The sequence below is a fragment of the Entelurus aequoreus genome, linkage group LG08 (assembly GCF_033978785.1).
Source record: "Entelurus aequoreus isolate RoL-2023_Sb linkage group LG08, RoL_Eaeq_v1.1, whole genome shotgun sequence".
In the NCBI taxonomy this organism is placed as follows: Eukaryota; Metazoa; Chordata; class Actinopteri; order Syngnathiformes; family Syngnathidae; genus Entelurus; species Entelurus aequoreus.
In genome coordinates this window covers 11,602,725-11,618,518 of record NC_084738.1, presented here as the reverse complement: position 1 = coordinate 11,618,518, position 15,794 = coordinate 11,602,725, and the positions used below count along the sequence as shown (strand labels likewise).

At 35.5% G+C, this 15,794-nt stretch overlaps 1 protein-coding gene across 2 annotated transcripts in view; it reads left to right on the top strand.

Annotated features, from left to right (window-relative positions):
- The window catches only part of LOC133655403 (adenosine kinase-like), a 359,572-nt gene continuing 343,778 nt past the window's right edge, over window positions 1-15,794 (top strand). Inside the window, exons 1-3 of one of the 2 annotated variants that reach the window (XM_062055528.1) lie at window positions 1-199; window positions 7,279-7,353; window positions 7,427-7,480. In XM_062055528.1, coding sequence (XP_061911512.1) covers window positions 99-199; window positions 7,279-7,353; window positions 7,427-7,480 — 230 coding nt within the window. In that variant the 5' untranslated portion in view covers window positions 1-98. Of the gene's footprint in view, window positions 200-6,467; window positions 6,628-7,278; window positions 7,354-7,426; window positions 7,481-15,794 lie in introns of those variants that run through there. The other variant, XM_062055529.1, reaches the window with a different exon arrangement.

Sequence of the window (15,794 nt, the reverse complement as noted above, 5' to 3'; positions counted from 1 at the left end):
TGTAGCCCTGCCCTACAAGGTGTGTTCCTCTGTGGGCTCCACCATCAGCATCATCTTCTTTAAGAGAGGAAGCTGCGGTTTGTGCTTTCATTCCGTGCATGTTCACCTTCAGGGCGCCATTTAAAGAAGTCCCCCTTCGAAGAAAGAACATGTCTTACGGAGACCAGAAGACGTCAACATGGAGGACACTAACATTAAGGTGAGCATGCTAAGCTAATGATGTCAAGTGTGTGTTGTGTTCAAACCGTGTTGCCTTTTAGCCGCGGCAGCTAGCTGCTACCACCAGTCGGCGTTGTTGCCGTTGAATAATTGTGCTTCTGGAAGGTTCGGACTTGGGAACCATTTTCTTGACCAACCTGTTTTATTAGCATCCATTGAAGAAGTATGCTAATTACCGCTAGCTCTTCTGAAGGGTGGAGGTGGATCACGTGACTTTAGCGCGCCTGCGTACATTGCATGCATACTAGTGCTAATACAAATGTAAACAATTGTGTCATACAGTGGCAATAATGATATGTAATGTGTGTACATTTAAAGCGAATATTTAAATTCAAGCTTAGGTGTTTGAATGTTTAGCAAACTTTTAACACTTTTCATCACCCGGCATGCTTATTGTGTTAATGCTCCAGTCCAAATTAAGCATTCACCCATATGGTGTTCTACACCAAAATTAATCTATATATTATTATTGTGTTAAATGCTCCAAACATTCACCCATATGGTTTTCTACACCAAAATTCATCCATTCATTTAATCAATCAATCAATCAATCAATCAATGTTTACTTATATAGCCCTAAATCACAAGTGTCTCAAAGGGCTGCACAAGCCACAACGACTCAGATCCCACATCAGGGCAAGAAACAACTCAACCCAATGGGATGACAATGAGAAACCTTGGAGGGGACCGCAGATGTGGGGACCTTTGCAATGGACGTCGAGTGGATCTAGCATAATATTGTGAGAGTCCAGTCCATAGTGGATCTAACATAATAGTGTGAGAGTCCAGTCCATAGTGGATCTAACATAATAGTGTGAGAGTCCAGTCCATAGTGGATCTAGCATAATATTGTGAGAGTCTAGTCCATAGTGGATCTAACATAATAGTGTGAGAGTCCAGTCCATAGTGGATCTAGCATAATATTGTGAGAGTCTAGTCCATAGTGGATCTAACATAATAGTGGGAGAGTCCAGTCCATAGTGGATCTAGCATAATATTGTGAGAGTCTAGTCCATAGTGGATCTAACATAATAGTGGGAGTCCAGTCCATAGTGGATCTAACATAATAGTGAGAGTCCAGTCCATTGTGGATCTAACATAATAGTGTGAGAGTCCAGTCCATAGTGGATCTAACATAATAGTGGGAGTCCAGTCCATAGTGGATCTAACATAATAGTGAGAGTCCAGTCCATAGTGGATCTAACATAATAGTGGGATTCCAGTCCATAGTGGATCTAACATAATAGTGAGAGTCCAGTCCATAGTGGATCTAACATAATAGTGGGAGTCCAGTCCATAGTGGATCTAACATAATAGTGAGAGTCCAGTCCATAGTGGATCTAACATAATAGTGAGAGTCCAGTCCATAGTGGATCTAACATAATAGTGGGAGTCCAGTCCATAGTGGATCTAACATAATAGTGGGAGTCCAGTCCATAGTGGATCTAACATAATAGTTAGAGTCCAGTCCATAGTGGATCTAACATAATAGTGGGAGTCCAGTCCATAGTGGATCTAACATAATAGTGAGAGTCCAGTCCATAGTGGATCTAACATAATAGTGGGAGTCCAGTCCATAGTGGATCTAACATAATAGTGAGAGTCCAGTCCATAGTGGATCTAACAAAATAGTGGGATTCCAGTCCATAGTGGATCTAACATAATAGTGGGAGTCCAGTCCATAGTGGATCTAACATAATAGTGAGAGTCCAGTCCATAGTGGATCTAACATAATAGTGAGAGTCCAGTCCATAGTGGATCTAACATAATAGTGAGAGTCCAGTCCATAGTGGATCTAACATAATAGTGGGAGTCCAGTCCATAGTGGATCTAACATAATAGTGAGAGTCCAGTCCATAGTGGATCTAACATAATAGTGAGAGTCCAGTCCATAGTGGATCTAACATAATAGTGAGAGTCCAGTCCATTGTGGATCTAAAATAATAGTGAGAGTCCAGTCCATAGTGGATCTAACATAATAGTGGGAGTCCAGTCCATAGTGGATCTAACATAATAGTGAGAGTCCAGTCCATAGTGGATCTAACATAATAGTGGGAGTCCAGTCCATAGTGGATCTAACATAATAGTGAGAGTCCAGTCCATAGTGGATCTAACATAATAGTGAGAGTCCAGTCCATTGTGGATCTAACATAATAGTGTGAGAGTCCAGTCCATAGTGGATCTAACATAATAGTGAGAGTCCAGTCCATAGTGGATCTAACATAATAGTGAGAGTCCAGTCCATAGTGGATCTAACATAATAGTGGGAGTCCAGTCCATAGTGGATCTAACATAATAGTGAGAGTCCAGTCTATAGTGGATCTAACATAATAGTGGGATTCCAGTCCATAGTGGATCTAACATAATAGTGAGAGTCCAGTCCATAGTGGATCTAACAAAATAGTGGGAGTCCAGTCCATAGTGGATCTAACATAATAGTGAGAGTCCAGTCCATAGTGGATCTAACATAATAGTGGGAGTCCAGTCCATAGTGGATCTAACATAATAGTGGGAGTCCAGTCCATAGTGGATCTAACATAATAGTGGGAGTCCAGTCCATAGTGGATCTAACATAATAGTGAGAGTCCAGTCCATAGTGGATCTAACAAAATAGTGGGAGTCCAGTCCATAGTGGATCTAACATAATAGTGAGAGTCCAGTCCATAGTGGATCTAACATAATAGTGAGAGTCCAGTCCATAGTGGATCTAACATAATAGTGGGAGTCCAGTCCATAGTGGATCTAACATAATAGTGAGAGTCCAGTCCATAGTGGATCTAGCATAATATTGTGAGAGTCTAGTCCAGTGGTTCTTAACCTGAGTTCGATCGAACCATAGGGGTTCGGTGAGTCTGCCTCAGGGGTTCGGCGGAGCCTCCGCCGCGGAGGTTAAGACACACCGACTCATCGTGTAAATAAAAACTTCTCCCTGTCGGCGTGTTATGGATACCCCCCAAACAATGTTCCCTGAAATTTTCCATCTGATTTGCAGGTGTGTAATTTGTTGTGAGTTTATGCACTGTGTCGGTTTTGTTCTTTGAACAAGGTGATGTTCATGCACGGTTCATTTTGTGCATCAGTAAAAAAATATATAACTTTGTCTTGAATTTGAAAAACAAAATTGTTTTAATTTTTCACTAAAGAAGGGTTCAATGAATGCGCATATAAAACTGGTGGGGTTCGGTACCTCCAACAAGGTTCAGAACCACTGGTCTAGTCCATAGTGGATCTAACATAATAGTGAGAGTCCAGTCCATAGTGGGGCCAGTAGGAGACCATCCCGAGCGGAGACAGGTCAGCAGCGCAGAGACGTCCCCAACCGATGCACAGACGAGTGGTCCACCCTGGGTCCCGACTTTGGACAGCCACCGCCTCATCCGTGGCCACCGAACCTGTGCCCCCCACTCCAGGCAGGAGAGGGGGGCAGAGCAAAAAAGAAACGGCAGATCAACTGGTCTAAAAGGGGGGTCTATTTAAAGGCTAGAGTATACAAATGAGTTGTAAGATGGGACTTAAATGCTTCTACTGAGGTAGCATCTCTAACTTATTATATGGTTTTCGACACCAAAATTCATCCATCCATCCATTTTCTACCGCTTGTCCCTTTTGGGGTCGCGGGGGGTGCTGGAGCCTATCTCAGCTGCATTCGGGCGGAAGGCGGGGTACACCCTGGACAAGTCGCCACCTCATCGCACACACAAAATTCATCTATTTATTATTATTGTGTGAATGCTCCAAAGCATTCACACATATGGTTTTCGACACCAAAATTCATCTATTTATTATTATTGTGTGAATGCTTCAAAGCATTCACCCATATTGTTTTCTACACCAAAATTAATCTATTATTATTGTGTGAATGCTCCAAAGCATTCACACATATGGTTTTCGACACCAAAATTCATCTATTTATTATTATTGTGTGAATGCTTCAAAGCATTCACCCATATGGTTTTCTACACCAAAATTAATATATTTATTATTATTATGTGAATGCTCCAAAGCATTCACCCATATGGTTTTCTACACCAAAATTAATCTATTTATTATTATTATGTGAATGCTCCAAAGCATTCACACATATGGTTTTCTACACCAAAATGTATCTATTTGTTATTATTACTGTGTGAATGCGCCAAAGCATTCACACATATGGTTTTCTACACCAAAATGTATCTATTTATTATTATTGTGTAAATGCTCCAAAGCATTCACCCATATGGTTTTCTACACCAAAATTAATACATTTATTATTATTGTGTAAATGCTCCAAAGCATTCACACATATGGTTTTCTACACCAAAATGTATCTATTTGTTATTATTACTGTGTGAATGCGCCAAAGCATTCACACATATGGTTTTCTACACCAAAATGTATCTATTTATTATTATTGTGTAAATGCTCCAAAGCATTCACACATATGGTTTTCTACACCAAAATGTATCTATTTATTATTATTGTGTAAATGCTCCAAAGCATTCACCCATATGGTTTTCTACACCAAAATTCATCTACTTATTATTATTGTGTGAATGCTCCAAAGAATTCACCCATATGGGTTTCTACACCAAAATTAATATATTTATAATTATTGTGTGAATGCTCCAAATCATTCACCCACATGGTTTTCTACACCAACATTAATATATTTATTATTATTGTGTGAATGCTCCAAAGCATTCACCCATATGGTTTTCTACACCAAAATTAATATATTTATAATTATTGTGTGTATGCTCCAAAGCATTCACCCATATGGTTTTCTACACCAAAATTAATATATTTATTATTATTGTGTGAATGCTCCAAATCATTCACACATATGGTTTTCTACACCTAAATTAATCTATTTATTATTATTGTGTAAATGCCCCAAATCATTCACCCACATGGCTTTCTACACCAAAATTAATCTATTTATTATTATTGTGTAAATGCTCCAAATCATTCACCCACATGGTTTTCTACACCAAAATTAATATATTTATTATTATTGTGTGAATGCTCCAAAGCATTCACCCATATGGTTTTCTACACCAAAAATTAATCTACTTATTATTATCGTGTGTATACTCCAAAGCATTCACCCATATGGTTTTCTACACCGAAATTAATCTACTTATTATTATTGTGTGAATGCTCCAAAGCATTCACCCATATGGTTTTCCACACCAAAATCCATCTATTTATTGGAGAATTCACACATTCTACTTCAACAATTCTAAAAACATTCCAGGATTTCAGTTAAACTTCAACATAGGAGCATTCACACGCAATTCCTGCAGGAATTGCATCATCTAGTTAACAATGGGTCTCTGACCGTACTGTTGAAGCACCGATAACTTTATTAACGACACCATATTGTAAAAATAAAAATAAGAAAATAAAAACATGCCGTGGCTTTTTTCGCGCTAAACCTCGTTTCAAACCGTTTACGACATACTAAAAGCATTCATTTTTGTACATTTCTAAACAGAAAACGTGTGAAAGTTACAGAAAAATGCAAGATGTGCTACTTGGATTTACACACAATATGAAAAAAAATTGAAAAGGAATTTTACCTTTGCAACCTCATTATACTATTGGCTAAGTTTTATATTCATAAATGTAAGTTTCTCAATACCCGACCTGTTTTTTTGTGCCTTTAAAAAATAAGTAGAACTTTACTTTAAAAAGCTTTCTATCTTTAACAGCCAAAAAGCTGTGAAAACTACGATGCTGTGCTCCAAATTTTGATTATTTACGGAACTTATGTGAGCCTGTGGCTTTACACTTTGTTACATATATATATTCTGCATTCTATTTTAGTTGCTTTGAGTTTACAACCCCCTGCCGTTGTTTTGTACTGTTTTTGTACATGTTTTGTTCATTATTATTTCTTTCATTATTGCATGTTATAAATAAAGGTTTATAAAAAAACAAAAAAAACTTGAATAAAAAAAAAGTTACAGAAAAATGCGACGTTCAAGTTACGCGACGAAGAGACGTGGCGGCCGTCTACACCAAATTTGACACATTTGTGCACTGAAGTTTGACACCCACGCAAGGGTAGATGTTTAGTTGTTAGAACGTTCTGTCGTGTTACAAATTAAAAAGTCCACGATATTTTGTCCTCAAACTAGTAGCCTGCCCAAAATCTCGTCTGTCCCAGTTTTCCTCAAACACACCAAATGTCAAACTTCCTTCTTCGTAGCCAATCATTTACCAGAAAAACTCACGTCAACCCACCGTCAGCCAATCGGCGTTTTCCATCGTACTGCTTACGCTTCCGGTATTCCCTAAAGCACGTTTCTTTGGCCGCCCTGAAAAAGCGTGTTGGAGCATTGCATAATAATAATAATAACTTTACAAATACTTATTATTACGCTTGGCTGCAACGCTTTGTGACAACATGTCAACTCCAAGGTAAGATCTATAATTTAAGAGAAAACATTTATTGCTCTTGTCTTGTGGTCGATGTGTGAGACACTTCGTGGTTTGGGGGGGGGGGGGGGGGGGGGTAGAATGTAACACTTTTTAAAATGTTTTTGCTGCTACTACCTGTAAAATAATATGCAAATACTATACTTTTGAGAGCATTTTTAAATCATGCAAACTGGGTAATAAATAATCATGCAAGGGAGGGTACTTTGACCACTAAGATATCAGACTAAATAGGAACCATGCCATCATTTAAACACACACACACCTATATATATATATATATATATATATATATATATATATATATATATATATATATATATATATATATATATATATATATATATATAATATTAAAAACATTAATATATATATACAATATTAAATTATATATATATATATATATATATATATATATATATATATATATATATATATATATATATATATATATATATATATATATATATATATTTCCTATTATCTAAATGTGTTTTATTGTAAGTATGATGATTAAAAACAAAAAATAAGTCAATAAATCCCAAAGCGATGACTCTGCATATCACAGAATGTGTGCCTGTGCCTGCTGAGTTTGCACAACATAATGTCAAGTTTTTTTCTCCATCCACTCAGTGAAAACACACTCTTCGGGATGGGCAACCCCCTGCTGGACATATCTGCTGTGGTCGACAAGGACTTCCTTGATAAGTAAGCGTGACTAACTTGTCTATTTCCTGTGATGTCATCAATGATCTGTGATTAATTAATGTCCTTTAAAAAGGTACGGCCTAAAGCCCAATGACCAGATCCTCGCTGAGGACAAACACAAGGCCTTGTGAGTAAAACTAACTGAATGCACACACACGCTAGTCAATAGTAAAATGCAGCGGAACCAAATAAGGGTTGCACTGGTCATTCATCTCAAAGCTTAAAATAGCAACCTTGCAAAAAAAAACCCACGCAAGAGGGAGCCCCTGAATGTGACACGCCTTTTTTTATGATGGCATAAATAACATGAAGGTGCAGAAATAAAAGAAACCTAAACATAGATTTTAAAATATATTGTTAGGCCATTAAATATCAATTATAGGCTACTTATACCCTTATCTATCATTTTATCAATAAAGAGAAATGTCCTTCTAAAAAAAAAAAAAATCTCATTGCATGTGAAATGTCATGCAAAAAAAATTCCAGTTGGCCATACACTCAAATATTGTTATAATTGAAGCATGTGTGAAATATGCACTTTTTATTGTCTTTAGCTGCTGCGTTACCTGTAAAGTCTTCTTTGCTTTTACATGAAAAAAAACAACAATTACTGCGAAAGACTGCTGTTAAATGCTAGTCAAAGAGTCTCTGAATAACACTTTTTTTAAAGACATACTGCTGATTAAACTTAGACTTAGACAAACTTTATTGATCCACAAGGGAAATTGATCCACACAGTAGCTCAGTTACAAAGGATGGAAAGGATAATGCACACAAGGGCACAAAAAGACAGCAAAAACAAAAGGTATGAAGTAGACTAAAAATATACCATAGTAGCAATATAAAATATAACATGTAATATTTACATATTATATATACAGTATATAATATATACTGATATATTATATTATATTTTTATTGGGTTCCCTCCGGGTACTCCGGCTTCCTCCCACCTCCAAAGACATGCACCTGGGGATAGGTTAATGGCAACACTGAATTGGCCCTAGTGTGTGAATATGAGTGTGAATGTTGTCTGTCTATCTGTGTTGGCCCTGTGATGAGGTGGCGACTTGTCCAGGGTGTACCCCGCCTTCCGCCCGAATGCAGCTGCGATAGGCTCCAACACCCCCTGTGACCCCGAAAGGGGCAAAGCGGTAGGAAATGGATGGATGGATGGATATACAATATATAACAAATCCCAATGACAATGTACAATTAGAGATGTCCGATAATATCGGCAGGCCGATATTATCGGCCGATATATGCGTTAAAATGTAATATCGGAAATTATCGGTATCGTTTTTTTATTATCTGTATCGTTTTTTTTGTTTTTTTTTAATATATATATATTTTTTTTAAATTAAATCAACATAAAAAACACAAGATACACTTAAAATTAGTGCACCAACCCAAAAAACCTCCACTAATAGTACTAACCTTTAACAGTTAATTTTACTAATTTTCATTCATTACTAGTTTCTATGTAACTGTTTTTATATTGTTGTACTTTCTTTTTTATTCAAGAAAATGTTTTTAATTTATTTATCTTATTTTACTAATTTTTTAAAAAAGTACCTTATCTTCACCATACCTGGTTGTCCAAATTAGGCATAATAATGTGTTAATTCCACGACTGCATATATCGGTTGATATCGGTATCGGTTGATATCGGTATCGGTAATTAAAGAGTTGGACAATATCGGAATATCGGATATCGGCAAAAAGCCATTATCGGACATCCCTATGTACAATATTACAATATATGTAACAGCTGCAGCATAAAATAGAGAGTAGATTCAGCAGAAAATAGACATTATAAACAAAGAGAGGTAGCTAACATAGAAGTGGTCAGGTAATAGACAGATATCATCTATTGCTGTATGGCGAGTGATTATACAGCTGGATGGAGTGCAGAATGAAGGAGTTCTTGAATCGAAGCTGAAGGAGCCTGTTGGAGTATGAGCTCCGCTGTCCCTCAATTGTCTGGTGGAGTGGGTGGGTAGGATTGTCCATGATGGCGAGCAGTTTGTCCAGTGTCCTCCTGTCCCTCACTGACTCAAACGCCTCCAACTGCGTGCCAATAGTTTGGCCGGCTTTCCGGATCAGCTTGTCAATCCGGTTTAAGTCCCTTTTGCTGGTGCTGCTCCCCCAACAAACCACTGCAAAGTACAGGGCACTGGCCCCAACAGACTGAAAAAAGATCTCTAAAAGCTTGCTGCATTAAAACTAGAGATGTCCGATAATATCGGCCTGACGATATTATCGGCCGATAAATGCTTTAAAATGTAATATCGGAAATTATCGGTATCGTTTTTTTATTATCGGTATCGTTTTTTTATTTTTTTTTATTTGTATTTTTTTAATTAAATCTACATAAAAAACACAAGATACACTTACAATTAGTGCACCAACCCCAAAAACCTCCCTCCCCCATTTACACTCATTAACACAAAAGGGTTGTTTCTTTCTGTTATTAATATTCTGGTTCCTACATTATATATCAATATATATCAATACAGTCTGCAAGGGATACAGTCCGTAAGCACACATGATTGTGCGTGCTGCTGGTCCACTAATAGTACTAACCTTTAACAGTTAATTTTTACTCATTTTCATTAATTACTAGTTTGTATGTAACTGTTTTATATTGTTTTACTTTCTTTTTTATTCAAGAATTTTTTTTAAATTTATTTATCTTATTTTATTGAATTAATTTTTTTAAAAAGTACCTTATCTTCACCATACCTGGTTGTCCAAATTAGGCATAATAATGTGTTAATTCCACGACTGTATATATCGTTATCGGTTGATATCGGTATCTGTAATTAAGAGTTGGACAATATCGGGATATCGGCAAAAAAGCCATTATCGGACATCCCTAATTAAAACGATATTTCAATATTTTTTATATGACAAGGACACTGTGGTTTTTATCTAAATGATCATTTATAACAGTGGTTCTTATACTTTTGTCTCCAAGTACCACCTCAGTAAACACTTGGCTCTCCAAGTATCACCATAATCAATCCATCCATCTTCTTCCGCTTATCCGAGGTCGGGTCGCGGGGGCAGCAGCCTAAGCAGGGAAGCCCAGACTTCCCTCTCCCCAGCCACTTCTTCCAGCTCTTCCCGGGTGATCCCGAGGCGTTCCCAGGCCAGCCGGGAGACATAGTCTTCCCAACGTGTCCTGGGTCTTCCCCGTGGCCTCCTTCCGGTCGGACGTGCCCTAAACACCACCATAATGACCAACGTTAAAATACAGTAGCGTTGTAGGTCTAAGTTTTCATTAAAAAGAAGGTAGAGGTTTTATTTTACAAGTATATTTAATATTTTTGACCACTGTAACGTCACACACAGTTCGAACAGTCACACTGTGTTTGAATATAGGAAAATAAAACACTGTACAATGAAGTCATTCTATGTTGACCACTAGCTGGAGCCCACTAGTGGTACACGTACCACAATTGGACAATAAATTATTTAAACTCCTGACATTATAACTCTGCTGTTTGTTAAGACGTACTGCACAAAATATTAGTCAAAGATCCTTTGCATGACGGGAGTACTGCTGTTTTTAAAGACGTACAGCAAAAATAAACCAGTCAAAGATCCTTCATATAACCTGAGAGCCCTGCTGTTTTTGAAGACTCACTGCAAACGAAGCAAGTCAAAGATCCTTTACATGACAGGAACGCTCCTACTTTTAAGGACATTCTGCAAAAAACAGTTACTCAAAGATCATTGTCTAAATAACAGAAGCATTCTGCCGTTTTTAAAGATGACTGCGGGGAAAAGAATGCGAGTCAAAGATCCTTTATGTCAGTGGACCGATTGGTACCGGGCCGCACAAGAAATAAAAAAAACCAAAAAACAAACAACATAAAAAACACAATATATACGTTATATATCAATATATATCAATACAGTCTGCAGGGATACAGTCCGTAAGCACACATGATTGTATTTATTTATGTAAAAAAAAAATTTAAAAAAAAAAAAAAAAAAAAAAATGTAAATACCCCCCCACCGGTCCGTGGGACAAATTTTCAAGCGTTGACCGGTCCGCAGCTACAAAAAGGTTGGGGACCACTGCTTTATGTGACAGGAACATAGCTTTTTTTAATGCTCTATTGCTAACAAATGTTAGTCAAAGATCCATTATATGACAGGAACATAGGTGTTTTTAATGATGTATTGCTAACAAATGTTAGACAAAGATCCTTTATATGACAGGAACATAGGTGTTTTTAATAATGTATTGCTAACAAATGTTTATTGAAAGATTCTTTATATGACAGGAACATAGTTTTTTTTAATGATCTATTGCAAACAAATGTTAGTCAAAGATCCTTTCATTTGACAGGAAAATTGCTGTTTATAAGGGCAGACTTAAAAAAAAAAAAGCTGATCAAAGATCCTCTACATGAAGACGAAAATTAAACACCTGTCAAAGATCCTGTATATAACAGGAGAGCTCTGCCGTTTTTGAAGACTCACTGCGAACAATGCAAGTCAAAGATCCTTTACATAGAAGGAACACTCCTACTTGGCTATATAAATAAACATTGATTGATTGATTGATTTTAAGAACCTTCTGCAAAAAATGTTTAGTTAAATATCCTTTATATGACAGGAACATTGCTGTTTTTAAGGGCCGACTGTAAAAAAAAACACAAGAACATTGGTGTTTCAATGTTATACTGAAAACAAATGGTCGTCATTGTATATTTATTTTTTTATTATCTTTTTATTTTAATACACTGTAGCACTTTGAGGTTGTTACTCAATGTAAAGTGCTTTTTACAAATAAAATCTATTATTATTAGGGATGTCCGATAATGGCTTTTTGCCGATATCCGATATTCCGATATTGTCCAACTCTTTAATTACCGATACCGATATCAACCGATACCGATATCAACCGATATATGCAGTCGTGGAATTAACACATTATTATGCCTAATTTGGACAACCATGTATGGTGAAGATAAGGTACTTTAAAAAATAAATAAATAAATAAGATAACTAAATTAAAAATATTTTCTTGAATAAAAAAGAAAGTAAAACAATATAAAAACAGTTACATAGAAACTAGTAATTAATGAAAATGCGTAAAATTAACTGTTAAAGGTTAGTACTATTAGTGGACCAGCAGCACGCACAATCATGTGTGCTTACGGACTGTATCCCTTGCAGACTGTATTGATATATATTGATATATAATGTAGGAACCAGAATATTGATAACAGAAAGAAATGGGGGGAGGGAGGTTTTTTGGGTTGGTGCACTAATTGTAAGTGTATCTTGTGTTTTTTATGTTGATTTAATAAAAAAACAAAAAAAACCCGATACAGATAATAAAAAAACCGATACCGATAATTTCCGATATTACATTTTAACGCATTTATCGGCCGATAATATCCCTAATTATTATTATTATTATTATTATTATTATTATTATTATTATTATCAAATATCCTTAATATGACAGGAACACTGCTGTTTTTAATGAACTACTGCAAACAATGTTAGTCAAAGATCCCTTATAGGACAGGAACACCGCTCTCAATGATCTACTGCAAACAAATGTTATTCAAAGATCCTTAAAATGACAGGGGCACTGCTGTTTTTAAGGGCTAGCTGTAAAAAATGTTAATCGAAGATCCTTTATGTGACATGAACAATACTGTTTTCAAGGACGTGCTGTAAAATAAATGCTAGTCAACGGTCCTTGTCTAACTGACAGGAACATTGCTATTTTTAAACGATCTACTGCAAACAAATGTTAATCAAAGATCCTTTATATGACAGGGAAATTAGCTTTTTTAATGATCTACAGCAGACAAATGTTTGTCAAAGATCATTTATATGACAGGAAAACTTGCTGTTTTTAATGATCTACTGCAAACACGTGTGTCAAATATCTTCTATGTGACAGGAACATTGTTGTTTTTAAAGATCTTCTGCAAAAAAAATGTAATCAAAGATCCTTTATATGGCAGGAAAATTACTATTTTTTAAATGATCTACAGCAGACAATTGTTTGTCAAAGATCTTTTATGTGACAGGAACATTGCTGTTTTTAATGATCTACTGCAAACAAATGTTAATTAAAGATCCTTTATATGACAGGAACATTTGCTTTTTTTGAATGATCTACACCAGACAAAGGTCCGTCAAAGATCCTTTATGTCATAGGAACATTGGTGTTTTTAAAGCGCTACTGCAAACAAATGTTCATCAAAGATCCTTTGTGTGACAGGAACATAGCTGTTTTTAATGATCTACTGGAAAACAAATGTAAAGTCAAAGATCATTTTTATATGATAGGAAAATTGCTTTTTGAGGGCCTGCTATAAACAAATGTTAGTCAAAGATCCTTTATGTGACAGGAACACTTCTGTTTTTAAAGATCTACTGCAAACAAATGCTAGACAAAGATCCTTTACATGACAGGAACATTTGCTGTTTTTAAAAATCTGTTGCAAAAAAATGTTAATCAAAGATCCTTTATATGACTGAAAAATTAGCTTTTTTAATGATCTACAGCAGACAAATGTTTGTCAAAGATCATTTATATGACAGGGATATAGCTGTTTTAATGATCTACTATAAACAAATGTAAGTCAAAGATCCTTTATGTGACTGGAACATTTCTGTTTTTAATGAGCTACTGCAAACAAATGTTAGACAAAGATCCTTTATATGACAGAAACATTGCTGTTTTGAAGATCTACTGCAAACACATGTTAATCAAAGATCCTTTATATGACAGGAACATTTGCCGTTTTTAATGATCTACTACAAATGATTGTCAAAGATCCTTTATGTGACAGGAACACTGTTTTTTTAAATGATATATTTCAACCAAATGTTCGTCAAAGACCTTATATTACAGGAACATTTGCTTTTTTAATAATAATTTTCAATACTTTACATGACAGGGAAACATTTTTTTAATGATTGGTAATCAAAGATCCTTTATAAGGCAGGAACATTTGCTTTTTTCAATGATCTACAAAAAAAAAAACGTTAGGCAAAGATCCTTTATACGACAGGGACATTGCTGTTTTTAAAGATCAACTGCAATCAAATATTGATCAAATATTCTTTATATGACAGGAACAAGCGGTAGAAAATGGATGGACGGATGACAGGAACATTGCTGCTTTTAAAGATCTACTGCAAACAAATGTTAATCAAAGATCCTTTATATGACAGGAACATTGCTGCTTTTAAAGATCTACTGCAAACAAATGTTAATCAAAGATCCTTTATTTGACTGGAAAATTTGCTTTTTTAATGATCTACAGCAGACAAATGTTAGTCAAAGATCCTTTATGTGACAGAAACATTGCTGTTTTGACGATCTACTGCAAACACATGTTAATCAAAGATCCTTTATATGACAGGAACATTTGCTGTTTTTAATCTACTACAAATGATTGTCAAAGATCCTTTATGTGACAGGAACACTGTTTTTTTAAATGATATATTTCAACCAAATGTTCGTCAAAGACCTTATATTACAGGAAAATTAGCTTTTTTAACAATCCTTTACATGACAAGGAACATTTTTTTAAAATTATTTACTGCAACCAAATGGTAATCGAAGATCCTTTATACGACAGGAACATTTGCTTTTTTCAATGATCTACAACAAACAAACGTTGGGCAAAGATCCTTTATACGACAGGGACATTGCTGTTTTTAAAGATCAACTGCAAACAAATATTGATCAAATATTCTTTATATGACAGGAACAAGCGGTAGAAAATGGATGGACGGATGACAGGAACATTTCTGCTTTTAAAGATCTACTGCAAACAAATGTTAATCAAAGATCCTTTATATGACAGGAACATTGCTGTTTTTAAAGATCTACTGCAAACAAATGTTAATCAAAGATCCTTTATATGGCAGGAACATTAGTTTTTTTAATGATCTACAGCAGACAAATGTTTGTCAAAGATCATTTATAAGACAGGGACGTAGCTGTTTTAATGATCTACTATAAACAAATGTTAGTCAAAGATCCTTTATGTGACTGGAACAATACTGTTTTTAATGAGCTACTGCAAACAAATGTTAGACAAAGATCCTTTATATGACAGGAACATTGCTGTTTTTAAAGATCTACTGCAAACAAATGTTAATCAAAGATCCTTTATATGGCAGGAACATTAGTTTTTTTTAATGATCTACAGCAGACAAATGTTTGTCAAAGATAATTTATAAGACAGGGACGTAGCTGTTTTAATGATCTACTATAAACAAATGTTAGTCAAAGATCCTTTATGTGACTGGAACATTTCTGTTTTTAATGATCTACTGCAAACAAATGTTAGACAAAGATCCTTTATATGACCGAAACATTGCTGTTTTGAAGATCTTCTGCAAACAAATGTTAATCAAATATCCTTATATGACAGGAACATTGC